The sequence below is a fragment of the Microtus pennsylvanicus genome, chromosome 14 (assembly GCF_037038515.1).
Source record: "Microtus pennsylvanicus isolate mMicPen1 chromosome 14, mMicPen1.hap1, whole genome shotgun sequence".
NCBI classification, from domain to species: domain Eukaryota; kingdom Metazoa; phylum Chordata; class Mammalia; order Rodentia; family Cricetidae; genus Microtus; species Microtus pennsylvanicus.
In genome coordinates, this window is record NC_134592.1 from 55,953,201 (window position 1) to 55,980,254 (window position 27,054).

General features: G+C 43.5%; 1 protein-coding gene across 1 annotated transcript; it reads right to left on the bottom strand.

Moving 5' to 3' along the window:
• Positions 1–3,661: 3,661 nt before the first annotated feature.
• On the bottom strand, positions 3,662–23,814 carry Psma6 (proteasome 20S subunit alpha 6). Its single transcript, XM_075948342.1, has 7 exons — positions 23,600–23,814; positions 15,377–15,471; positions 14,865–14,946; positions 12,403–12,558; positions 10,066–10,244; positions 8,132–8,226; positions 3,662–3,879 (listed from the first exon to the last, which is right to left on the bottom strand). The coding sequence occupies exons 1-7, from the start codon at positions 23,673–23,675 to the stop codon at positions 3,822–3,824; spliced, it is 741 nt and encodes a 246-aa protein (XP_075804457.1). The 5' UTR covers positions 23,676–23,814; the 3' UTR covers positions 3,662–3,821.
• Positions 23,815–27,054: the final 3,240 nt, after the last annotated feature.

Here is a 27,054-nt window from a genome sequence, read left to right on the forward strand (position 1 = left end):
CAAGGCAACTTATAAAAGAAAACGTCTAATTAGGAGCATGCTTATGGTTTCAGAGGACCCATCCATGATCATTATTACGGCAGGGAGCTTGGCAGCAGCAGGCATAGAGGTGTGGCACTGGAGCAGGAGCTGAGAGCGTACATCCTGATCTAAAGGTAAAGGGGAGGGAGGCAGGGAGGAGAGAGTCTGAGACTGATAGGGGCTTTTGAAGCCCACACCTCCTACTCCTTCCTGAAAGAGTACCACCAGCTAGGGACCTAGCATTCAAATATCTGAGCCCCTGCAGGCCACAATCTTTAGACTCCCACGCTCAGCTCACAGAATCATGGTTTCTATTCTAGCATGTTCCTGTATCACTGTATTCTTGCCCCTATATTCTTGGCCTCCTGACCCAAGTCTGATTTGATTAATTAATGCAAATGAAAACTCGGGGTCCACAGTGTGATCAGACATCCCACAACAGTATGCTGCTTCAGGTGCCCAGGCAGGGATGGCTTAGTGGATTCTACAACCTGTTCTATTTTTAGCTTTCTTCTATATTTAGTTCTATTTTTAGCTTTCTGAGGATTTCCATGCTGATTTCCACACTTTGCATTCCCACCAATAGTTTTCTTGAATGACAGTCATTCGGGGGAGAGTGCATGGGATATTGATGTAGTTTTGTTGTTGTTGTTGTGCAATCCTGGGGATCAAACCCAGGGCTTTCCCACGTCAGACACTGTTTTCCTACTAAGCTCTGTGTGTGGGCTGAGTGGACAGAGGAAATAAAGGGAAATGACTGCTCCTAGGAGCGGTGAAGGAGGGAGAGCACGGCCAGAGGCAGGGACATTGGGAGAGGCCAGAGTGCAGTGACCCTGTCGTGGGGGGGGAGGGGGGGCGTAGAGAGGAGAGGAGCCAGTCCAAGAGGCCAGGAAGGCAAAGGGTAGACCAAAACAGACCAGTAACCAAAATGGCTGGATTATATGGGGAAGGCAGCCCAGCCCCTGGACTGGAGACCTTTTGGTTAGGGCAGGGTATGCCAGCCATTTCCTGTAATAGGTAGGAACTGAGGGATGCTGGGAGAGCCTGGTCCGCTTTGATGTGTTTAACAGGTGACTCAGCACCCCAGGTTTGAGACCTAACGTAGCCATTGTGTAGGTTTGATTTCTGTTTCCCTCAGGGCTGAGGATGTCGAACTTTTTGGTTTTCTGCTTTTTGTTTTTTTCGAGACAGGGTTTCTCTGTGTAGCCTAGCCTGTCCTGAAACTTGATCTGTAGACCAGGCTGGCCTTGAACTTGGAGATCTGTCTGCCTCTGCCTCCAGAGTGCTGGGATCAAAGGTGTGCGTCACCACTGGCAGCTGGAACCTCAAGTCTGAACAGTCCGCTCCTCTCAGAATCCTAAAGCCACTCATGGCCAACTCGGCCCAGGATGACAGGTGACCTTGAATTTTGACAGCCTCCTCAGAACCCAGTTAGCTTTTGTAAACAATGAAGGAAATGACAGTGTGGGTTCTTGACAACCTTGATACACATGACTTGAGAGTCACTCAAGTCCTAGATGTTCGAAAAATGATTCCAAAGCAACTCTCTCCCTTGAGAGGCCACACCCATATGTCTGCCTTGTTCTCTGGGCTTTAATAACCCCCCAACCCATACTGACTTATCTTGAACTTTTTTGTGTCAAAGCCGTGGAGTTGTGTATGTGTCTCTAAGAGAAGTCCTCTGGCTGCTCATTTTGATAAAATTATGCATTAAAAATTTATTCTTGTTCTCAGAATTTGTATCCTTCCATTGGTATTTTTTTTTAACCTTAACATAACCTGTTCTAATACTTTTTCAACTATCCAGCAGTTAATCCTCATACAGCTAGATTTTTCCATCAGATTGATTTTAGTTCTCTATGTCCAAACAATCTTCTTAGAAAAAAATTCCTTGGCTAGTCTCTCATCTGATTCCAGAGTGATGAAGTCAGTCAGTCCAGGGCCCACTTTCAAATGTGGCGGCCACCCAGAACCCAGCCGATGCAGATGGGTAATCCCAGAGCAGTGGCCACTCAGCCGAAGGAACTCTGCTTCCCTGCAGGAAAGCCTACAGCCCCTGACTCAGCCTTGACGAGGATGTGGTTGGTGAAGTTTCCTGCTTCTAGTAGCAAGATGCTCAGATGGCCTTCCTATACGGGCAGTGGCTATGGACAGGAACTCTGACTTCAGGAACTGGTATTTTATTCATCTAGTAGACACTCTGACCGCTCAGGTCAACAGCTAGTCTTGCCCAGTGCACACAAGGGCATAGAATGTATTGAATATTTTCCAAATGACCGATGATTTAGGTCACCAAAGAACTACTGTAAGAATTTAAAATTTTTTTTGTTTTTGAGACAGGGTGTCTCTGTAGCTTTGGAGCCTGTCCTGGAACTAGCTCTTGTAGACTGGGCTGGCCTCGAACTCAAGAGATCTGCCTGCCTCTGCCTCTCGAGTGCTGGGATTAAACTAAACCACTGCCCAGCAAGAATTTAAAATTTTTATCCTGTACATAAAAAAAAAATAACTTAGCTGGATGTAGTGATGTACGCCTGAGTTTGAGGCCAGCCTGGTCTACAGAGTGAGTTCAGGACAGCCAGGACTACACAGAGAAAGCCTGCCTCAAAAGCAAAACAAACATATACCAAAAGGGGCTGGAGAGATGGGTCAGCTCTTGCAAAGGACTAGGCTCCAGTTCCAGGGGATCGGAGAGCCTGGAGGGTATCTGCACACATGACCTGTATACAGTCACATAGGTACACACACAAAAGCGCAAGTAAAAATAGCAGCTGGGCAGTGGTGGCACATGCCTTTAATCCCAGCACTCGGGAGACAGAGGCAGAGGCAGGAGGATCTTTGAATTTGATGCCAGTTTAGTTTACAGTGTGAGTTTCAGGACAGGCCCCAAAAAGCTACAAGAGGCCCTGTCTTGAAAAACAACACACAAAAAAGCAAGCTTAAAAATATTTTGAATATGTATTTGCCCACTAATGGTGTTATCTCTAAACTGTAAACCAGTTCCGTATTTCCCACTTTGAGTACTTAATCTTAAGGAAACAGAAAACATATCCTCCTTTTCTAGTCCGGTTTCCTGAAGGCGGCTTACAACAGGGTGTGGTAGCACACACTTTTAGCTCCAGCACTCAGGAGGCAGAGAGAGGCAGGTTCGAGGCTTGCCTGGTCTATACAGTGAACTCCAGGCCAGAAGGAGCAAAACAGTAACTTGTTTTAAAAAACAAAAAACTGAATCTCCACACAAAACAAAGACATATACTTACTGAACATGGACTCAAGTACTGAAGACAGCAGAGCACACACAGCGTGCTGGGTCCAATCCCAGCAAGAGTGAAGACTAACACCACGCAGCTCAGCCAGGGCATCTCAGTGTGCAGTCTTCCAGGAAACCTGAGCCAGCCATGTCCCACTGGAAAACGGAGTGTAAATAAAGCCTGTCCCATATGACAACCCAGACAATTCCAAAGTCGGCTCCCAAGTCTGCTATTTATTATGCCAAGTTAGTGGACTGGGGCAACAAAAGGTGCATTCTGTGGAAAACACAAAATGACCAGAGCTATGACCCGAGGATGGCGAACCCTTACTTATCTGTGTGTACTAAGGCGTAACACCTGACATTAGGGTTAAGAAAGACAGGACACGAGTATTCCAAAAGCACAGTTTTATTTATACAGTCCTAACCAGCTCAGTGGCAGGAGGAGTGGGAGAGGTTCCATCTTCAACCCAGGGGCCTCTGTGATGTTGGTTTGCTGTCACCAAACACACAGGCAAGTGGCATCATGGATTTGGTAAAGTGATGACAACGTTCAGTCTCTCTCTGCTAGAGCAACAAGGTGAGCGTCGATCTCTGCTTCTGAGAGAATCCTGGAAGGCAAAGGATAAAAAAATCACAACTGCCTATTTCAATAAGGTTTTTAATATGGAAAACATACAAAAGTCAGTACAGCAAACTCCCATGTACCGATCAACTGACTTCAGCAACTACCAATTTATTACCAATCTTATAAATCTACATGCTCATGACTCTTTCCTCAGATTATATTACTGAAACTCCCAGACAACACATCAGTTTCATCTAGGTAGTGAAGTGTTCTTTGATATCAGATCCAGAATTTAATTGCAGCTGAGTTGAAAACATTTTAAGTGAATTAATATGAAGCTAAATTATATGAACTACATTCAATTTGTTTTGGGTGTCAATGCCTTAAAAACATAGTATAACTCAGGCTGGACAGTGGTGGTGCATGCCTTTAATTCCAGCACTGAGGAAGCAGAGGCAGAGGGATCTCTGTGAGTTCAAGGCCAGCCCGGCCTACAGCGCTTGTTCCAGGACTGTTACACAGAGAAATCCTGTCTTGAAAACAAAAAATAAAAAACAAAAACAATAACAACAAAACCCATACTTTGATATAGCTATACTACTATAACTCAAATTCATAGTAACTGAGAGACAAGAAACTTAAGTAAATTCTTTTTTTTTTTTTTTTTTTTTTTTTTTTTTTTTTTTTTTTTTTTGGTTTTTCGAGACAGGGTTTCTTTGTGGTTTTGGAGCCTGTCCTGGAACTAGCTCTTGTAGACCAGGCTGGTCTCGAACTCACAGAGATCCGCCTGTCTCTGCCTCCCGAGTGCTGGGATTAAAGGCGTGCGCCACCACCGCCCGGCCTTAAGTAAATTCTTAAAAACTGTTGGGGAAGAGGGGCTGAAGGGATGGCACAGGGACCAAAGTGCTCTCTGTACCTGCATGAGCTCTGACTAGCACAGGCAGGCGTGGCAGCCTCTGGAATCCCGGAGCTCAGCAGGATGCTGGCTAGCTAGACAGCTGAATCAGCAATCATGTGAGATTCTCCTTCAGCATAAAAGGTGGAGGATACCTTCGAACATTTGGCCTCTGCATACACATGTGAATGCATGCACATACCCATATCCATGTGTGAGTGTCCCCAAAAGCTGCTTGGACTCAGTAACTATCCATGAAAAAAAGTGTGGTAGTTTGAATGTGATCGGAACCCATAATCTCATGGAAATGGCACTATTAGGAGGTGTGATTTTGTTGGAGTGGGTGTGGCCCTGTCAGAGGGTGGGAAGAAGTATGTCACTATGGGGGTTGAGATTTCCCATGCTCAGGATACTGCCCAGTGCCTCAGTAGACTTCCTATTGCCTGCAAGATGTAGGACGCTCAGCTATCTCTCCAGTAACACACCTGCCTGCACAACATGCTCCCTGCCATCATGATAATGGACTGAAGCTCTGAACTATAAGCAAGCTCATTCAGTTTTTCTTACAAGAGTTGCCATGGTCATGGTGTCTCTTCACTGCAAAAAAATCCAAGACATAAAGTTATAATAGTATCTAAAATCTATTCACCAAAAGGTGCTTCATGTGGAAGATGTATTTTCTAAATATCTGTCTTAAAGGAATCAGTTGCTTGGCAACACTGTTGACATAACTTGTCACTGCTGGGATTCTATTTAATGCTTTGTTTTGAGACAAGGTCTCATAATTTAGGTAGCCCAGGCTGGCCCGGATCTTACTATGTAGCCAATGATGATGACCTTAAACTTCTGATACTCCTGTCTCTACTTCCCAAGATCTGGAATTATAGGTATGTGTGACCATGCCCCTACTTCATTACTAAACTTCTAAAAAGGTAAATCTGGGGGCTGGAGAGATGGCTCAGTGGTTAAGAGCACTGCCTGCTCTTCCAAAGGTCCTGAGTTCAATTCCCAGCAACCACATGGTGGCTCACAACCATCTGTAATGAGATCTGGTACCCTCCTCTGGCATGCGGGCATACATGGAGGCAGAATGTTGCATTCATAATAAATAAACAAATCTTAAAAAAAAAATAAAAAAAATAAAAAAAAGGTAAATCTGTCAAAACGGCCATTTTTTTTTACAACTTGGAAAAGAAGTAGCTTATAAAGTTGTAAAGTCTTATGCTATTTCTAATGTTTTTGTTACGACTCAAGTACACTCACTATCACAGAATTCAGAAATTACACAAAGCTTTTTCCTCTTCCCAGTACTGGCACTGAATCCAGGTTTTCTGCTGCTGACAAACACTCTCCCTAGCTATGCTCTCAGCCTTTTAAAAGACGTTTATTTTGAGACAGGTTTCACAACTGTTCTCAGGCTGACCTTGAACCTATAATCCTATCTCAGTAGCCCAAAGTCTGGGGTTCTGCCTGTGTAACGCCCAGCTACACTGGTTTGCTTACACAGATATTTGGTTTCTTGCTCAATTTTAAAATAACAGATGCAAATAACATTCAGATGCAGTTTTAAAAAAAAGGTTTCATAACAGATCAGAAAGCAAAGTGCCTGTTGGAATTTCAGTGCTTAGAAAAAGGAAGCTGATGGGTGTGGTGGTCTATAATCCCGGTACCGAGGACTGAGGTCAACCTGGGCTCAAAAAGAAACAAAACAACAACAAAAAGGGGAACATTTTCCTATAGAAAAAAATTATTAGACTAGATGCACCTGTTATTTTCTTAGTTCTATAGGGCTTTCATGTTTATATCACTTACTTGCAGCCAACCAAGAAAGCAAAGCAAATCAGAAGCGGGGGGGAGGGGGGATATACATATTATGGAGGTCTGTTTGGGAGAGCAACTTGCTATAGTGGTATCTTGTTTGTTTTAACAAATACAGCCTGACTGAAGATCAGAGCTCAGAGCTAAGCCACTAGAGGCCAGGGAGTCCTTTAATCCCAGGACTCAGGAGACAGAGGGATCTCTGTTAGTTCAAGGCCACCTTGGGCTATATAAGATTGAATCTGTCTAAAAGAAAAACAGAGCTCACACAAAGGTGACCCCAAGCCTTTAATCCCAGCACTAGGGAGGTGGAGACAGGAGTGATATGGCCGGGCGGAGAGAGAAATATAAGGAAGGAGAAGACAGGAGCTCAGTACAGTCTGAAGTTTGGTAGAGACAGCTGCAGTCTGAGGAGCAGTACAGTCTGAAGCAGTTAGTCAGGGATGCAGTCTAAGGATGCAGTCTGAGGACAGGATCGCCCCAGCACTGGTAGAGGTAAAATGTCTCTAGTGGCTGGCTGCTCTGCTTCTTTGATCTCTCAGGTTTCACCCCCTAGTATCCGAGTCTGGGCTTTTATTAAGAACAATTAGAATTTGTGCTACAACCTGCAATCCAAGTACTCGGGAGGCTGAGAGAGAATGATCCAAAGTTTAAATTCAGTTTGGCCTACATCCCAAGACAATGTCACAAAATAAAAACACACACACACACACACACACCACTAAAAAACTCTTCAAGGTTTGAAATAGTTTACTAATTCTCCAACAATAACACAGACATAGTCTAAGAGGAGACACACTGAACAGGTAAAACACTGAACAGCTCTTTGCATATGTGGATTTAATTATGTTTTTCACTAACAACAACAGCATCCTAGTCCATGGCATACAAACCCCTACAGGTTGCTGGGAGGATGAGCTGACTGACACACTTGGATCACTCAAGTTGATGCGTGAGAGTTAAGACACTTGGTAAGCAAGAACACTCGAGACAAGCACCAGCGACTCAACTGTGGATCAGTATTTCACAACGCTCTTCAAAGCTCCCTTACCCAGCAAATAATCAAATTTCCACCTGAAAGTTTCCACCGTGGACCTGTTTGTCTACTTATGTGTTGTGGTGTCAGGGATCAAATCCAGGGCAGCGTGCCCGCCAGGCCAGCACCTGGCCAAGCCGCATTTCCTCATTTTATTTGGTATAAAGGTTATTTTGTGTGTGTGTGTCACCTCTGGTGTTAGAAGAGGGAGAAGAGCTGCTTCTGTTTTAAGAGACTCAAAGTTGTTCTGTTTCCACAGTGCTAGGGATCGAACCCATGACTTTTGAGCAAGCTAGCTAAGCACTTCTCTTCAACCATTTGTTTGAGATAAGGTGTTTTGGTATAGGAGCCAGGCTGGCCCTTGAATTTGTGACGCCCTCATTTCAGCCTCCCCAGTACCAGGATCACAAGTATGTATCACCACTTCTAAGAAATTTAAAACAGAGTCCTTAGATCCTGGAAGCGTCACACCACCACACAAAGGAACTCTAACATCTCTAGTATTTTTAGTCTAGAATTTAACACCTGACTGAAAACGTAACTCACCTGAATTTAGGATTTTCGACTGTAACTACTCCAACTTCTATTTCTGAAGGCTTGAAGTCAATCGACAGAACAGTAGACAGGCATGTGATTGCAGTCTGAAAAGAATGCCAACAATAAAATATAGGACATTCCAGCTATCACGGTCCCCGACGACCACAAGACACTAGCTCCTGTGATTCAGTGACAGTCCTACAGGTACATTATTAACTGCCGACATAAACCTGCTTCTATTAAACGGCCCCAAATTTAAAGAGTTTATCAAACAAAATAGATGGAATATATAACAATTTATTTACAGTCCAGCGTGGTAGTGCACGCTTGGAATTCCAGCACTCAGGAGGCAGAGGCAGAGGCAGGTGGATCTGAGTTTGAGGCCAGCCTGATCTACAGAGTGAGTTCCAGGACAGCCAGAACTACACAGAAAAACCCTGCTTCAAAAGACAAACAAATAAACAAATAATAAAAATTTGTTTGATGACCACTATAATGAAGGCTTTATGTTTAGTACGTGGCGTGAAAGAGACTAAAGAACAACTCAACCATTCAGACTGATGACTGACCTTTTAAATGCTTGTGGTTTGGAGGTGGTAATTTAAGAATGTTTTAAGCAGTTTTCTATCTGATGTGATTAACATTACCATAAATTATACTTTAAGAAACATTTAAAGCCGGGCGGTGGTGGTGCATGCCTTTAATCCCAGCACTCGGGAGGCAGAGGCAGGCGGATCTCTGTGAGTTCGAGGCCAGCCTGGTCTACAAGAGCTAGTTCCAGGACAGGCTCCAAAACCACAGAGAAACCCTGTCTCGAAAAATAAAAAAAAAAAAGAAAGAAACATTCTGGAACTCATGTAGACCAGGCTGGCCTCAAACTTCTCACGATCCTCTCGCTTCTGCCTCCCCCAAATCGAGACTACTGGTGTACACCAACACATCCAGGTTATAAAAGTTTTTAAAAAGTGTAGAGTGTGTAGAGGTCAGAGGACAACATTGGGAGACAAGGTCTGAACTGACCACGTGGGCACCTCAAGTCTACAGTCACAAGCAGAATCAGGGTTATGCTGGTGCTGTGGGTCGAGGCACTGAAGTGAGACTTTTCTGACTGAGCTCTCTTCCCAGCCCTCTGAGCACATATTCTTTTACTAGGGAACAATCTGCTCTCCAAGAACTTGGTTTGTAGCTGCTTTTATTTAGGACCATAAAAATAATTATTACTAAGAAAAAAAAATTATTACTGGACCAGTAAGATAGCTCCGTGAGTAAGGGTGCCAGCTGCCAAATTTAACAACTTGAGTTCAATTTCGAACCCTTATGGCAGAAAAGAACTGACCCTGCAAGTTGGTCCTGGCTTCCATGAGTGTCATGGCACACTCAAACACACACACACACATGCATGTATACACACAAAAAATAAATATTAACAAAGCAAATCTTAAGTCTTTTTAGTTTTTTAATCCAGAAAATTTAAACTCAATTTGAGTCTGTTAATCATATTAACCATGCCAGTCTTTGAGTCTTGATTCTTATTTTATTATGTGTTTGTTGGATATTGTTTAAATTCCATTACGAACTAAGATAGGAAATGAATAAAAGCATCCCCTTTTCCCCCAATGTCAGCCAGATGATATGAATTGTACCATTAAGCTAACAAATTTGGATCTTGTGACATCATTAATAGCCACCCCCCTTTCTTTTTTGTTTTTTCAAGACACGGTTTCTCTGTGTAATGGCTCTGGCTGTCCTAGAACTCTCTTTGTAGTCAAAGCTGGCTTGAACTCACAGAGATTCTCCTGCCTCTGTCTCCAAAGTGCTGGAATTAAAGGCGTGCACCAGCACCACCCAACTAAGAAATAGCTTTTATAGACTATCAATAACACAACAATGCTTACTCTTCTATAGCAGTAAAAAAAAAATTCAACTCCTTTTGGCTAACTTACTTCCACTGTTTGTTCAAATGTCCAATCAAATTTCTTCTTCACTTTCTTTTCGAGGAAGCTGGTGGACTCTGTCTGTTTGACGCCGGCTGCGGTGGCTTTGAAGCCGCAGTAGTAGCCTGCAGGGTCACACTTGTACACCTGAGGGCCTTGTTCTTCATCGATACCAATTAAAATCATACCTGGAAAGAAGGTTCCAAAGACACAGGTTACACTGTCCTACAAAGACATTTCCTTTCTTGGTGTCACCACACAGTTATTGTTAATCATTATTTGGACACTAATTTTAGGCTCATGTATTTTCTCAAACCATTAAAATCTAACTTTACAACCACTGTCAGATCAGGTAACAGGTAAGCTGCTGTTTTGGAAAAGGATCTATCTATCAGTCTGTTGCTGTTTTTTTTGTTTTTTTTTTTTTTTTTTTTTTTTTTAATATTTATTTATTTATTGTGTATACAGTGTTCAGCCTCCTTGTATGCCTACAGGCCAGAAGAGGGCACCAGACCTCATTACAGATGGTTGTGAGCCACCATGTGGTTGCTGGGAATTGAACTCAGGACCTTTGGAAGAGCAGGCAATGCTCTTAACCTCTGAGCCATCTCTCCAGCCCCAGTCTGTTGCTGTTTTAAACAGGCTCAACGTTTTATTGGCCATGTTAAGAAGCTTAGTAAAAAGACCAAAGCCCATGTCATCACCAGTCTCCTCAGATCCCTCTTTGCTGTAACAATCAAAATTCATTTTTAGAATAATTCATGGGTACAGAGGACAGATTAAAAAAGGAAGGGACAGAAAGAAATAAATTAGCTGAAAAATAATGGCAATATGACAGTGAGAGAATGACAGGAGGAGGGAATAAGATACTCTGAGGCAAAATCAGACGACCAGGAAGGTGAGTAAGACTACGAAGGGGAAGCTGAGGATGCAGGTAGGCAGTAGGGACCCGGTGTCACGGGGCCTGAGAGATGGGAAGGTGGGGTAAGAAACCAGGTGAGCGACTGGCACAGAGGAAAGAAGAAAGCAAGTGAAGCCACTCAAGGGCGACATTAACCAGAGACCACAGGAGAAGGCCCGAGAATAACGCCTGAGATCAGCAGAGGAGCGTGAACAAAAGAGGCCGAGCAGGGAGGGCAGTAGCAGCCACCACACCTGTACGCTAACACTTAAGAGGCTGAGTTGGGGATCACAAATTTGATGCAAGCTTGAGCTACTCAAACTCAAGAGTTAAAGGAGGGACAGGGATGAAATTAGGAACTGGAGAGACAGCTCAGCAGTTAAAGGAACACTGGGTGCTCTTCCAGAGAATCAGGGTTCGATTCCCAGCAACCCCGTGGCAGCCTACAGCCATTTTAACTCTAGTTCCAGGGATCTGACACCCTCTTCTAGCCTCCACAGCCCATCTCAGGGTGCACAGAAATACATGCAGGCAAAACACCACACATGAAGAAAATAAGAAACTAAAGAAGAAATAATGTTTAAAAGGTCAACAGAATCATTTGCTAAAAAGAAACATTACACTTAATTCTCAGAGCTAGGTCTAGTTCTGTGGTAGAGCACTCGCCCAGCAAACGCAGCCCTGGTTTGAAGCCCAGTACCACACACACACGAAGGTCAGGGAACTGGAACATTAAATTTTCATTAATGAATGATGCCAAGAAACAAATATGACGCCAGGCAGTAGTGGCGCATGCCTTTAATCCCAGCACTCTGGAGGCAGAGGCAAGTGGATTCGGGTTTGAGGCCAGCCTGAGCCACAGAGAAACCTTGCCTTGGAAAACAAAAACAAACAAACAAACAAAAACCAAATATTCATTGAGATTGTCAGGTGAGTTTAAAAAACATTAAATTTAAAGATCAATAAATCTTACTCTTCCTCAATGAACGCACCTTTAATCCCAGCACTTGGGAGGCAGACAGGCAGATCTGTGTGAGATAGAGGCCAGCCTGGTCCACAGAGTGAGTTCCAGGACAGTCAGGGCTCTGTTACAGAGAAACCCTACCTCAAAAAGCCAACCAAACAAAAAATTTAAATTAGAAATACAAACATAAGCTGTTAGGCTATGTGTTATCCCAATTCTTTATCCCATGACCAAACAGCATCGACACTGTTAAGATGCCTTCTAAATTTTCACAGAATTCATAACCTGGAATCACAGAAGAACCCCATTACAAAAACCTAGTAAAATGGGGACTTGGCTGTTCCACGTCACATTCTAAACAGAACTCAAAGCTTTAGTTTCAAACTACACGTTCAGAACCCAAGTGTGGTCTCAGTCTCCGTCTACACGCTTTAAAGACAATTACATCTCAACTCTTCAGAAGATTTCTGAGCATACTTACAACAACCGAGCGGCCTCATCTCCGCATTCTGTGTGTAGACCTGAGAAATATCAGCGATTCTTTTACACAGCATGTCCACAGGAATCTCATAGCCGTACTTGTATTTCCAGTTAGCTGCCTCATAGCGTGCCCTCTGTACCTGGGATCTGCTGTCAGCTTCATGGATAAACAAAACCCCAAGATTTACCACTTCAGAAGCACAGAATGAACGTGAAAGCCTATTTCTTCACTATAAATATCTTTATGTTTATTTCAAATACAATTATAGAAGAACAAAGGGTCCACTGTGGCTTTTTCCTGTGATAATGAACATTGAGTAACTTGGCATGTAAGAAAGGAGATTAAAACACAGAGCTAAACTTATATACCATATTGCTCTTTTACACCAAGTCTTTCACCAACAGACAAAACAGCGTCTACAAAAATGTAATAAATTAGCTGGGCGGCAGTGGTGCACGCCTTTAATCCCAGCACTCAGGAGGCAGAGCAGATGGATCTCTGTGAGTCTGAGGCCAGCCTGATCTACAAGAGCTAGTTCCAGGACAGGCTCCAAAGCTACAGAGAAAGGGCTTGCCACCAAGCCTGATGACTCTGAGTCTGATCCCTGGGACTCAGTGTGGAAGAAGAGCGCCAACTACCACAGTTGTCCTCTGTCCTCTACACACACTCCATGGCTTATGTGTACAAATACTTATGTAATAATAAAGTCTAGTTACTCTAAAGAATAGGCTTTTAAAAAAGGTTTCAATGGAAATACTATTTTTAAAAGATTTATTTTACGCCAGGTGGTGGTGGCACAAGCCTTTAATCCCAGCACTTGGGAGGCAGAGGCAGGAGGATCTCTATGAGTTGGAGGTCAGTGTGGTCTACAAAGAGAGTTCCAGGGCAGCCAGGACTGTTACACAGAGAAATCCTGCCTTAAAAAACCAAAAGATCTATTTTAATTTCATGTGTATGAGTGTTTGCTTGTAAGTGTACCATGTGTGCTTAGTGCCCTAAGAGGACAAAAATATCATGGATGGGGTTATGAACTGCTATGCGGGTGCTGGGAAATGAACCTCGGTCCTCTGCAGCAGCAAGGGCATTAATCCTTGAGCCGTGTCTCTTGCCTCCTAAAATAGATACTTAAGGGAAAAGAATAGTATCTCTTCATCTATGTTTTAACTTGAATTTTTCTTTGAATTCAGAAAACTGAAAGCCAAAGTAACTTTTATATAAATGTTCACTCACTTCTAACTAGTGTTGTGACTAGATGTGAGTAAGATTAATTATTTAGGTCTCTTTAAATTACTAACCACATCTGAAATACAGTATCTAAGATGGGTCCAGCTTACCTATCAGCAGCATAAAGACCTAATCCCATTATACTTAAGATATCAAAATAACTCAAAGCCACTCCTGTATTACCAGCACTTAGTAGGCTGGGCATAATTATTGAATATGAAGTAGACTGGGCTATACTGCAAGACACTGTCTCAAAAACCCAACCAGCCACCAGGCATAGCGGCACAGGTTTTAATCCCAGCATTCAGCAGGCAGGAGCAGCTTGGTCTACTCAAGTGGTTCAACCTGCGGGTATCAAGCCCTCTGGGAGGGCTGTAGAACAACCCTTTCACAGGGGTTGCCTAAGACCATCAGAAAACAGGTATTTGCATTACAATTCATAATAGTAGCAAAATTACAATTAAGAAATAGCAATGAAAATAATTTTATGGGTTGGGGTCACCACAGCAAGGGTCACAGCATTAGGCAGGATGAGAATCATTGGTGAGTTCCAGACTCTATCTCAGACAGACAAACAAGCCCCTCTAATCAAAAAGCCACTCGGTCAACTAAATAACCAACTGAACAACCAACCAATAAATTCATTATAGCCTTAAAATACTGATACTGGACTCTGGGGCCTCGGCTCAGTGGGTCCAGTTCTGTGCAAGCACAAGGACCAACGTTTGGGTCCCGAGTACCCACCCTGGTAAGAGCTGGGTGTGCACCTGTAACCCTGGGGGCTGGGGGAGGGGCATGCTAGCCACACAGTCTAGTTGAAACAGACAGATCCAGATTTGGGGAGCGATCTTGTCTTGAATACTGAGGTGGAGAGTGGAGGGAAGACACCTCTGGCCTCCACAGACATCCGCACAAGTAAGCACACTTGTGGAAACACAAGTTAATACTCACCGTGGAAGACAGTGTCTACTAGCAACACTACAACTCAGACACTAAAGGATCTTTAAAACACAAAAGACAGGGCTGCAAGATGGCTCAGCAGGGAAGGGCGTTTGCTATAGAGTCGATGACCTGAGTTCCATCCTCAGAACCCACAGGGCAGACAAGGGCGACTTTCACAGGGCACCCTCTGACCTCACACACAATCAATAAATAAATGCCAAAACAAACAAACACAAACGTAATTATGATGGAGTAACATCAGGCCTGTATTCCCAAGAAGGCAGCTGGTCAGTTACCTGTCATCCCAGTCATCACACAGCCAATGTTCTCGGTTATCTTGAACAAGTGGGTCACTGTGCTGGAATCCAGTAATTTGTCCTAAAGAACAAAATAAATCACAAACATTTCGATTTAAGGTCCACAGGCTTCTGTGCATTTATGAAAAACTAACAGTATAGAATTGCAATAATAAACTGTCAAGTAGAAGTTATGAGACATATATATTCTGTTCATTTTTACAGTTAGAACCAATCTTGAAAAACAGGGTAGAGATGCTTCTGCTAGATGTTTTCTGTGGGTTAAAAGTCCAGAAAACAAAGGACTTAGATATCTCATTGCATTTATTATAATTACATCACAGAGTTTATACTTCTATCTACTCAGCCGACCCATCTTCAGCTGCTCAATGGTTCTTGAATGACCAGGAACACTGCTAATGTGAATAGGTAGTAATGGAATGCTGTTCAAAATCACAAAGAATTCTTAGATGTTAACACGTAGCAATCAACTGCCTGGGCTAACTACTTACGGGTACTTTCTTCTGTGTGACAATTACTGCACAGTCTTTTCCTCTGACAGCCACAGATGTGAGTCCACCCTGGTTAATAGCCTTAAAAGCATATTCTGCAAATACAAAACAGGTTTAGTTATTTTGGGGCTGGGATGTGGCTCAGCTATAGAATGCAGGCTCAGTGTACACAAGTTCTGGGTCAGTCTGACTGTGGGGACTAAAACGCCAGCATCTGGTGAAAACAGGAGATCAGAAATTCAAGGTAAGCGGGAGTTTGAGGCCAGCCTGAGATACTAGAGACGCTGTCTTTAAAAAAAAAAAAGTAGAGTTGGGCATAGTGGCACACACCTTAGAGGCAGACAGAATTCTGTGAGTTCAAGGCCAGCCTGATCTACAGAGTAAGTTCCAGGACAGACAGGCCTACCAGAGAAACCCTGTCTTGAAAAACAACAACAACAATAATGATAATAATAATAAATTGTCTTTCCATTTTTGAGACAGGATCTCATTATGCAGCTCTGGCTGGCCTGGACCTCCTGAGTGCTGGGGTTAAAAGCATGTGCCACCATGTCTGGCTAAGGTGGGATAAAATTTATAATCGATTCTTAATTAACAAATTATCATTAAAAGAATGAAGTTACACTATATGAGCATGGAATACCAACCATGGAAAGTAAAGCCAAAACAATAAAAATGCCAATTAATCAGTCAAACCAGTTCCATTTCTTCCAACTTTATTTTATGGAATTTTCATTGGGATCAAGCACCAAATTCTGACAGTCTTACTCTAACTTTACCACAGCAGATCTTAACATATCTCAGCACTTCAAAATGTTTTATGGGTATTAATTAGACCACGCCTGGTATGCCTAGGTCAACATTAGCTGCTCTGAAGATTTAATACTTCTGTTAATTTTTGGTCAATAACTAAAACCACATACAGTTTTAATTGCTATTCTATTTCATGTTAATACTCTGTCTATCACTTGAAGTTTGATCCCAGCATAGACCCGGCCAGCCAGGGCTACATAAATGATATCCTTTCTCAAAAATGGAAAGAAAATGTTGTAATTTTTATAACAGTCTACAGGGTTCTTTGGTTTATTACAACTTCAGATTGTGTACTTCTAGCCACTGCCAATGCATTGTTTTTAAAAACAGGCCTCAAGATGGAAACCACACACAAACTACACGGGTATCACATAGTTTACTTGACAAGGATGGTCTTTCGGGTGATAAGGTTAGAAATAAGACTATCGTTTTCTATGATAATACAGAAAATATGGAAGATAGATTTTTTTTTCTTTTTTGAGACAGGGTTTCTCTGTGTAGTCCTGTCTGTCCTGGAATTCACTCTGTAGATCAGGATGATATCAAACTCACAGAAATCTGCCTGCCTCTGCTTCCAGAGTGCTGGGATTGATGCTGTGTGCCATCACTTGGCTTAGAAGATAATTTAAAAATTATTTTTAATCTCAGCTGTGGCTTAAATTTTGCTACATAGTAGACAATCTCAAAATCTTCTTTAAGCGTTACTCTGGACACTGGCTCTGAGGACCAGCCAGAGCATCCATAAATGACCAGGATAAGAAACACAAGTATCCAGTGCTCCTCCATTGTTGTAATATGAGCGGGGCTGCGTTCCCAGCACCCCGGCTGCCTGGCTAGCTTATGCCCGAAATAACAACACACAAACTGTATTCATTTAATCACTGCTTAGCCCATTTCTATCTAGCCTCTTCTAGGCTAATTCTGATATCCCGATCAACCCATCTCTAATAATCTGTGAGCACCGGTCTTACCGGGAAAGATTCAGCATGTCTGACCTGGTGGCTTGCTTCATCGCGTGCGTCTGCCTGGGAGCTGGGAGTATGGCGTCTCTCTGAGGCATCTGCTCCCGAGAGGAGAGCTGTGGTGTCTGAGCTCACTTCCTCTTCCTCCCAGTGTTCTGTTCTGTTTACTCCTCCCACCTATCTTCTAACCAATGAGGGCCTAGCAGTTTCTTTTTATTTAACCAATGACCTTCCTCCATCACTCCATGGCTTCTGTTTCAGTTCCTGCCTCCAGGTTCCTTGCCTAAGACACTGTCCTTCTTCAGTGATGACTGTGACTGAGAGGTGTAAGCAGCATGGACTTGCTCCTTTCCAAGCTGTTCTATCAGCAGCAGGAACCTAACTAGGGGAACTACTGACTCAAGGTCAACGCACAGAACTGACATAATAATGCAGAAGGAAAGAACCAGCTCCTCAAAGCTGCACTTGAACACCACTGAGAGCACTGTGGCACATGTACCCACACACAAAGTAATAACAAATTTAAAAAGGAAAACCACAGTATCAGAAATATAAAAATTTACCGAAAGAAGTTGGCGGTGGTAGCCTTGGCCTAGAATTCTGGTACTAAAGTTGAAGAAGGCCCAAGGACATATTGGTCAATAACAAGACTGTTTCAAACAATGAAACAATCATCCAGAAAAATCTATTAAGTGGACGTTAGTGCAGACTGGACGTGCTAGAGAGGACCTGAGTTCGGTTCCCAGCATCCCTACCAGGTTGCTCACAGCTTCCTTTAACTCCAGCTACAGAAGATCTGATGCCCTGTTCTGTACTCCATGGGCACACTCACACACATACCCATACTCATACACATAACTAAAAAATAATAATAATTAAAAAAAACAGATCCAAGTGAATCAAATTATTCAATCCTTTGTGTCTGTGTGCAGGACTCATGCACACATGTGTGATGGCCAGAGGACAACCTTAGGTGTCATTCATTCCTCAGGGATGTCCACCTTGTTTTTTGAGATAGGGTTTCTCCCTGTTCTGGAGCTTGCAAAGTATGGCTGGCTAGGCAGCAAGTCTCAGAGATCATCTGCCTGTCTCTGCCACACCACAGCTGGAACTACAAGATTACAAACACAAAACACCTATCATGCTTGGTTATTTATTTTGGTCTGTATTTTATTTTGGAGGCAGAATCTATATAGCCCTGGCTAGTCCTGAAATCATATGCAAGAATACATCTGACTCTACTTTTTTTTTTGAACCCCAGCCGGTCATTTTTTACACATTAAAAAATAGTCTTTGGCCGTGTTTGGTGGTGCATGCCTATAATCTCAGCCCTGGGGAGCCTAAGGCAAAAGAACTGTCTCAAGTTCAAAACCATGCTCACAGCAAAACCCTGTCTCAAAACAAAAACAAAAAACCCACCAAGACCCTCAAGATGGTTCAGCAGGTGAAATACTTTGGACTAAGCCTGATAACCTGAGTTTGAGCCCCAGATTCTGTAAGGTAGGAAGGAGTAACTCCTGCAAGTTGTTCTCTGACCCCCACACCACTCCTCTCCAAACTGAAAAACCAAATCAAACCTGGGCAAGGAAGATGACTCAGCGGGAAGGAGTGTTTGCTGTGTAAGCATGAGAACTGAATTCAAACATCCAGCACTCACATAGGAAGCCAGGCATGGTCACATGCCTATAAACCCCGAGCATGTATGTGTAAGTGGTGGATGCCTATAAACCCCGAGCATGTATGTGTAAGTGGTGGATGCCTATAAACCCCGAGCATGTATGTGTAAGTGGTGGATGCCTATAAACCCTGAGCATGTATGTGTAAGTGGTGGATGACGAGAGGCTCACTGGAGATTGGGATGATGGGAGACTCACTGGAGATTGCTGGCAGCCAGCCTCCTTCTAGATTTCTAGGTTCAGTGAGAGTCCCTGTTCCCTGTTCAAAGGACTAGGTAGGCTGGAAGAGCAAGGTTTCTGATGTCTTCTGACTTGAAGTGTGCACCTAGCATACGCACTTTGCCGTGTGCACACACAGCCCTATCTCCTCCCCACTACACACACACACACACACACACACACACACACACACACACACACACACAAACTGCCAAACACAGTAGTTCTGTGTTCAATATAAAAACAAGTTATTAAGATGCAAATTGTTGGGATGGAAAGATGGTTCAGTGGTTATAAGCAATCGTTGCTCTTGCAGAGGACCTGGTCTTGGTTCCCAGAACCAATAATGCAGCCACAACTCCCTGAACTCCAGTCCCAAGGGATTCCTGCCTTCATCTGGGATCTGCAAGTACCCCAAAGTATATGTCGCATACACATACATGTATGCAAACACTAATATACATAATTTTTTAAAAAAATTGGTGTGTTTTTTTTTTAGATAGGGTTTCTCTGTGTAGTCCTGGATGTTCTGAAACTCTCTCTGTAGACATTGAACTCAGAGATCTACCTGCTTTTGCCTCCCAAGTGCTGGGATTAAGGGCATGCACCACCACTGCCAGACAAACAAATCTTAAAAATAAAAGATATAAATTCTTTCCTTACAAATAACAGGATTAGCAAACAACTGTTCTAAATATAAGGACTTTTCTCATATTAACCTCTTACAATTTGCTTATTTCCTACAATTCCTACCACTCCGTCAACTTTTCATTTGTGTAACATTAGTGGAGAACAGGCCAACTATAGAAGGTACTATGTCTATTATATCAGAAATCCAGGATAAGAAGCATATCAGGTAATGAATGGCTCAGCGTAGGCCAGCACACAGCAGAGAAGCACATCCCCCTTTGGACACACACTGGGCCTCACAAAGCATACACAAGTGATTCTGAGGTGCTAATAATTAGCAACACAATGTAAGACTCTTTCCACCCACACTTTTGTTTTAAATGCTATACTGAATTTGGGAATATAAATTTAATTTCTTCTTCCTAGATAAACAGAGTTGGAAAATTAAGATGAAAGATCCAAACAGCCTGTAAAGATGGTTATAAAAAAAAGATGAGAAACTGGAGCGATGGCTCAGCAGTTAATATGTTATTACTCTTGCAGAGGACCCAGGCTCAGTTCCCAGCATCCACGCACGCGCAGCAAAGACACAGACACACACACAATTAGAAATAAAATAAACCTCTAAAAACAACAAAAAAGAAGAGAGCTGTTTCCCAAAGTTTTAAGGTTATACAATCAGGAAGCATGGGTCATCTATAAAAGCAGTGATCCTCAAGAGTGGGTCATCAGCAGTCTTTGTACTGACATAGGAGAATATGAGATTTGAAAATATAACAATGTGAGCCTATAGCTTTTTTGGTGCAAACATGTGTGTACAGACACACACACACATTGAACACTCTCCTCTCTTCCTCTTACCCGACTCCATGTTTTTCTCAGGTGCGATAACCACTGAGTTACACCCCAAACCCTTAAGTGAAATTTTAAAGCAAGGAGCTCTATAATTCTTAACAAATGCAATTAACACATTAAGAGAAAACACTTCAGGGCCAGAGAGATGGCTCAGGGAGTTGTGGGATACACAACCACAAAGGACACCCTGAGACCCACAGGTGGAGAGAACCAACTCCAAGTCGCCTTCTGATGTGCACATGAACACTCAAACAGACAATTAAGGCAACAGAATTAAAAAAAAATCAAACTTTAAATCTACGTTTTACAATTCCTAACACGTTTGCACACAAACACAATCTGCACATATGTTAAAAAATTTTCAGAGGCTAGAGAGATGGCTCTAGAGCTAAGAGTATTGGTCTTGCAGAGGACATTTGGTTCCTAGCAGCCATGTTGGGCAGGCACACAAGTACACGCGTGCGTGCACACACATAACACACACTATTTGCAAAATAAATATTCAGGGGAAAATATTTCAGGGCCAGACAGACAGCTAGTTCAGGAGGTAAAGACACCTGCTAGTGGCAGGACACCCTGACTTGATTCCCAGGACCTACACGGTAGGAGGAGAGAACTGACTCCTAGGTTGTCCTCTGATCTCTGCACATACAAAATACATAAAATGTACTTTTAAAAATTATTTTAAGATCTAAAGAAAAAGATTCAATAGTTACCAAGGTGTTATTTTTTTAAAACTCTTTCTACTGCTACTGTTAAAATTACAGATCCTGTTTTTATTCATACTTAGAACTGTAATTTAAATGTATACCTTCATTACTGCTATGTATTTACTTTGGTGTTGGGAATAAATACAGATGCTCAGGCATGCTAGGCAAACACTACTCCGAATCCCTTATGGGACCTTCGAGTCTTAAACTATGGCAAATGAGGAACATTCTATCAATCCTTACTTCCCTTACCATCACTCCAACTGGTTATATTATTCTTCAGCTGTCTAGGTTAACAGTTTGTATTTTTATAGTTCTTAGATGTTGTGTCTTTGAGGGAGTCCGTAGTTGAACCTGATACACAGCACTTACAGTACTGTGGATGGTCACACATATTTCACCAGCAAACTAAGCAAGGCTGGACCTAAAGAAAGGGACTCCTTATCTATAGAGATCCCAATTTAACAGACTTTTTCTTTTTAAAGCCAAATAGGCATTCTGTCATACCAAATGCTCACACTAAGTGATCTATAAGGATTGCCTTATTTAATCCTCACAACAACCACAAGAGGAGGAACTATTAGGCCAATTTTGCAAACACAAATTGAGCAAAGATTATATAATTGCCCAGGCTAGCTAGCATGGAGCACAGGCAGTACTGTAACCCAGGCTCAGCTGCGAGGCCTGCACTCAGCACTGCTTGCTCAGACTACTCTTTCACTTTCTTTTTCTCCACAAGGCCTAACTGATGTCCTGAATAACAAAGGGAACGATTAAAACCACTGTCTCCTATTAAACTTGCTCTCAGCTCCATCTTCTCTCCCGAGTCCTACTAAAATGTCAAGACACGCTGCCTTTCTATCCACCAAACTCAGGAAGCACTGAGACTGCTTGCTGGCCAGTTTCTACAAAGCAGTTTACAGAAACAAGATACAAGTTCAAGTGTGGTTTTTTTCTGTTAACTTAAAAACAAAAACAACACTTCAAACAACAATAATCTAATACACAAAAAATTCTCTGAAACTCAGAAATAAAACACTAAAAAAAGTCCCTGATTGGGACACCACTTCGTATCACAACCTTCAAATGAGGTGGATTAAGTGGGTTACAGAATTACTTAAACGCTGATGGCCTTTGCCACACCACATACAATGGATGTAGCTACACTGTACAGCAGGCCACCTTCTTTAACTTGACTTCTCGATGTGTAGGTGTAGAACTCCATGTACAGGCCAACTCTAGGCTTGTCAACCAAGGTAGTACATTCTCCTTGCCAAGACACTGAGATAAATGACTTACTCCAGAATAAAATTATCATGGACCAGATGTGCATCAGGCCCTACTGACACTAAATTTTCTGTGGCAAGAGTTTATAAGTTTGTCCTATAATCCTTACCTAAACCCTGCCACGATCTCAATTTACCAGAATCTACTGTTACACGCAGTAACCGACAGTTCAGGTTTCTGTCTATTAAAGCTGTTCTTTCAGTAAAGATTAACACTGTGCCTCCACTAGATCGAGCTTCAAAAGTACAGGGCGTTCCTAGAGACGGGTAAAATTATTATTAGCGCGCACTTTTAAACTCTGCAAATATTGCACTCCTCTCTCTTTATCCGTTCGGCTCAACATCTGTCACTTCCTTTAAGCTGTGAGCTTCATTAGGGGCGAGTGACATTTATCCCTTTTCCAGAAGCAGTAGTGTCTGTCGGGTAAGGCTTTGCATGCTTGTATAGAACTGACCACAAAGAAAGCCAAAAGGGGAGAAGGGGTTGCATTTAGATGGCTGGGTAAGGAACCAATCGCTCTCAGCGAAGACTCGGGCTCCAGGTAGGATGGAGCTAAGGCAGCGGTTCTCAACATGAGGGTCACGATTCCTTCGGGGTCCAACGACCTATTTCACAGGGGTCGCCTAAAACCATCGAAAACACAGACATATTTACATTACGTTTCATAAACGTAGCAAAGTTACAGTTTTGAAGCAGCAACAAAACTAATTTTATGGTTGGGGATCACCACAACATGAGGAACTGTGTTAAAGGGTCGCAGCGTTGGGGAGGCTGGGAGCCGCTGAGCGAAGGGGACTCCGGAAGCCGGAGGCACGCACTGCAGGGCAAGACCTAACTCTTTGTGTCTGGACAGTGAGGCCCTTCTGGAGGCATTCCGGTTCGGTTTCGGCCTAAAAGTCTGTTTGCAGACGGGGATGGGAATACGAGATGGAACCCGACCTCGATCCTTCTCCTTTCCTGGTCCGGGCCCTGCCTCTAGCCCCAGACTCTGCTTGGGCCGCGTCTGCTCGCTCCAGGACGAAGCATGACAGAGCAATTCGGGTGTCCCACCGGCGGCCCCGGTTCACTCACCTACTTGGTAGAGTCGGCCCTCGGGAGAGAAAATAGTAATGTGGCGGTCAAAACCGGCGCTGGACCCACGGGACATGGCGTACCCCCTATTTCAAACACAAAATGCACCCCGTAGCACACACCCCAGGCACACAAGTCCCTCACGGAAGTAATGGCTACTGTTTCCGGAGCACCGGCCGAGGGGCTTCCGCTCTGGTTTGCCTCTCAGGGGACCGGCTCTGATTCCGGGAGGGGAGGGGCGAGTCCCGCCTCTGAGTGGGCGGGGCCTGGAGCCCCGTGGCCGCTCTCCGGCGTGCTTTCCGGCGAGTGGCTCTGGGTCGCGGCCGTTAGGGCTTTCTAGAGAGTAAATTGGCCAAAGGAGGAAGTTTTCAAGGGGTCCGCAGTAGTGATTTGCTTATCTGTGCCCTCCTGTGCCCTCAGGAGACCGTGTGATCAACGCGACCGCCGTTCATTCGGGCGCCTGTACTTGCTTTCCTGCTTACTGGAGTTCTGGCTTTGTTTTTCCTGACCTTCGTTTTACCCGCCGCTTGTACGATTTGGGGAGAAAGGAATGCAGCTACCGTAACAGCAACCCTTAATGTAGGATCCGAAAGACGGCTGGTTGACGAAGCCACTGGCAAAAACAAAAGTTTTCTTCTAGTCTGGCAAAACCTTCCTTTGAACAGCGGGCCAGTTTTTTTTTGTGTGTGTGTGTGTGTGTGTGTGTGTGTGTGTGTGTGTGTCTTAAAAGTGGAATTGAGGTTGAAATACAAGTAATGGAAACCTGAAGTTAAGCAGTCTTAATTGACAATGAGCAAAATCCAAAGGCTAGGCGCTTCACAGAAGGCTGGTGTTGGATGGATACCAAAAATACTTCCAAGAAGGTGAAGTAGGTCCTGGAAAACTGGTGGCTTTGCAAACTGTAAACTGCACATTGTACACCCCAAGGCAACCTGCTTAGTGAATGTACAATTTGAAGCATAATATTAACCTGTTTTCCTCCTAGATAAAAAAGGTTTGTTCACACCAATATTTGTGACAGCTTATTGCTATAGTACTGAAATATTAAGATCGCTGCATACTCTGTAAAACCACTTATTTCAAAGCAAAACATTTAAAGAAGAGATTCTTCACAAGGAAGTTTTAATTTCTCGAGTTAAGGTTTTTCTTCTTTTACACCCCCCCCCCCCACCGGGGGTATAAACTATAAGCGAGGTGTGTAGGGGCACATCTTTAATCCCAGCACTTGGAAGTCAGAGGCAGGGGGATCTCTCTCTGGATTCAAGGCCAGCCCTGAGTGAGTTCCAGGACAACCAGGACTGCACAGAAAAAGAGCGAGGAAGAAAAGGACATCCCAAAGTGAAACACGGTTAAAGTAGTCCATGTAAACAGCTCTCTGGAACACTCGGGACTTTCCAGCTCCAATTCCCAAGATCTCTGATAAGAGCTGTTGTCCTTTGTTTCCAGCGTGGTCCTACTTCAGAATTAACTCCTGACCTTGAGTGCTTTCCCCAGTCTCTCAGCCAGGTGGACTGCAATTCCTACGATTTGCCTTAACAGTCATGGATAAGGAGTTCTCTGTAGATTGTGTGTGTGCGCATGCGCACGTGTGTGTGTGTGTGTGTGTGTGTGTGTGTGTGTGTGTGTATGTGTGTGTGGCACACTCCTTTAGTCCCTAAGAATCCAGATGTCTCTCAAATTTAGGTCTCACACTGGACACTTCTTGGAAGCAGAATTTTCCCTAGTCGCCTCTGTCAAGTAAGCAGACATTTCAAAATCCAAAATAGGTACAGATGGAATTCCTCCTCTCTTTCCTTAAGCCAAAGCCTGCTTTTGTACTCACAGCAGTCAATTCCAAAGTGTCCCCTCCTCCTGCTCCTGATGTCAGCTGGCTCCTTATAAGTCATAGTTTTATTCATTTTATGGTGGCACTGAGATTTCTTAGGATGAGCTGTATTGCAGGCAGTGGGTTCTTGATGTATACAATCCGGATGTTTTACCGGATCTTGAGCAATGGCACCAAGAAATGGACGAGCAGACCACTCATCATCCCTCATTGTTACATGACCACCAGCAACAACTAGACATATCACCCTTTTCAACTTGATGTGGGTTGCATCAATGTCTCTCTCTCTCTCTCTCTCTCTCTCTCTCTCTCTCTCTCTCTGTTTTGTTTTTTGAGACAGGGTTTCCCTGTGTAGCTTTGGAGCCCGCCCTGGAACTCACTCTGTAGACCAGGCTAGCCTCGAACTCACAGAGATCCTCCTGCCTCTGCCTCCCAAGTGCTGGGATTAAAGGCGTGCGCCACCACCGCTTGACTGACCCCATATTTTCATTATGTGCCATCAGGGAAGGGAACTTGCCAGCATTATTTAGACCTAGGCCCAGGATTTTGGGATCTGCTTGATCAGAGACTTGGAGGACAAAAAGGCATGGCACTTCTGGGCCAAATTCTTGTCCTATTTCTTACTCTTGCTAAGCTTCTTTAGTGCCTCAAAGCCTTGGCCTCATCACAATGCTGCCAGTCCTCAAGGACACACACAGAGAACCTAGGACAGGGAGTGAACTTAGGCTGATGGTGCCCGAGGAGCATTTGCCCTCCTGACGTTCTCTAGGCTCATCTGCAGCTCCACTGTTTCCAGGCACTTATGCTGGTTCCTGTGCAGGATTTCACTGTGTGATTCAGAGTGTCTCCAGAGACTCTTGTTCATGGCTGCTCACACTGGGAAATCCAGAAAAACAAAACAAAAACTGTATTCACTTCTTATTGTCCTTTTATCCTTACTCTTAAGCTCCAAAAAGGCAAAAATCAGATGAATTTAGACGGTGCCTAGCATATATAAAGTGCTCAATAAATATTTGGTTGTGAGTCCAGCATTCTCTTCAGCCCAAATGGATTAATCCTTTAGAGCACATAAATTAAGAATGTAAGAGGTAGCTCAGTGGTTACGAGCACTTGCTTTTCCAGAGAACCTGGCAGTTCACTCACCCAGCACACCTCAGGCAGCTCACAACCACCTGTAACTTCAGCTTCTGGGTACCAGGCTCCAAGTGTACCCCCCCCCATACACACACACATGGCATATTCATGTAAATACAGACTTTTTGGGTTTTGTTTTTCAAGAGAGTGTTTCTCTCTCTAGCCCTGGCTGTTCTGGAACTCACTCTATAGACCAGGCTGGCCTTGAATTTTTAAAAAGTTGCCTCCTTTGCCTCCCGAATGCTGGAATTAAAGGCATGAACCACCACTCTCCAGCTCACTTTAAAAAAAGTGTAGGGGCTGGAAAGATGGCTCGGTAGTTAAGAGCACTGGCTGCTCTTCCAGAGGACCTGAATCCAATTCCCAGCAACCACATGGTGGTTTACAACCATCTGTAATGAGATCTGGTGCCCTCTTCTGACCTGCAGATATACATGCAGATGGGACACTGTATAGTAAACATAAATAAATCTTTTTTAAGAAGTTTATTATTTTC

Bases quoted from the DNA above. Each gene is read 5' to 3' on its own strand.
- Psma6 (XM_075948342.1), bottom strand. From the start codon at position 23,675: ATGTCCCGTGGGTCCAGCGCCGGTTTTGACCGCCACATTACTATTTTC. The intron at 15,472-23,599 runs GTGAGTGAACCG...TTGTATTTGCAG, and splicing joins GGGCCGACTCTACCAAGTAG to AATATGCTTTTAAGGCTATT. The intron at 3,880-8,131 runs GTGAGTTACGTT...TTTGCCTTCCAG, and splicing joins GTCGAAAATCCTAAATTCAG to GATTCTCTCAGAAGCAGAGA.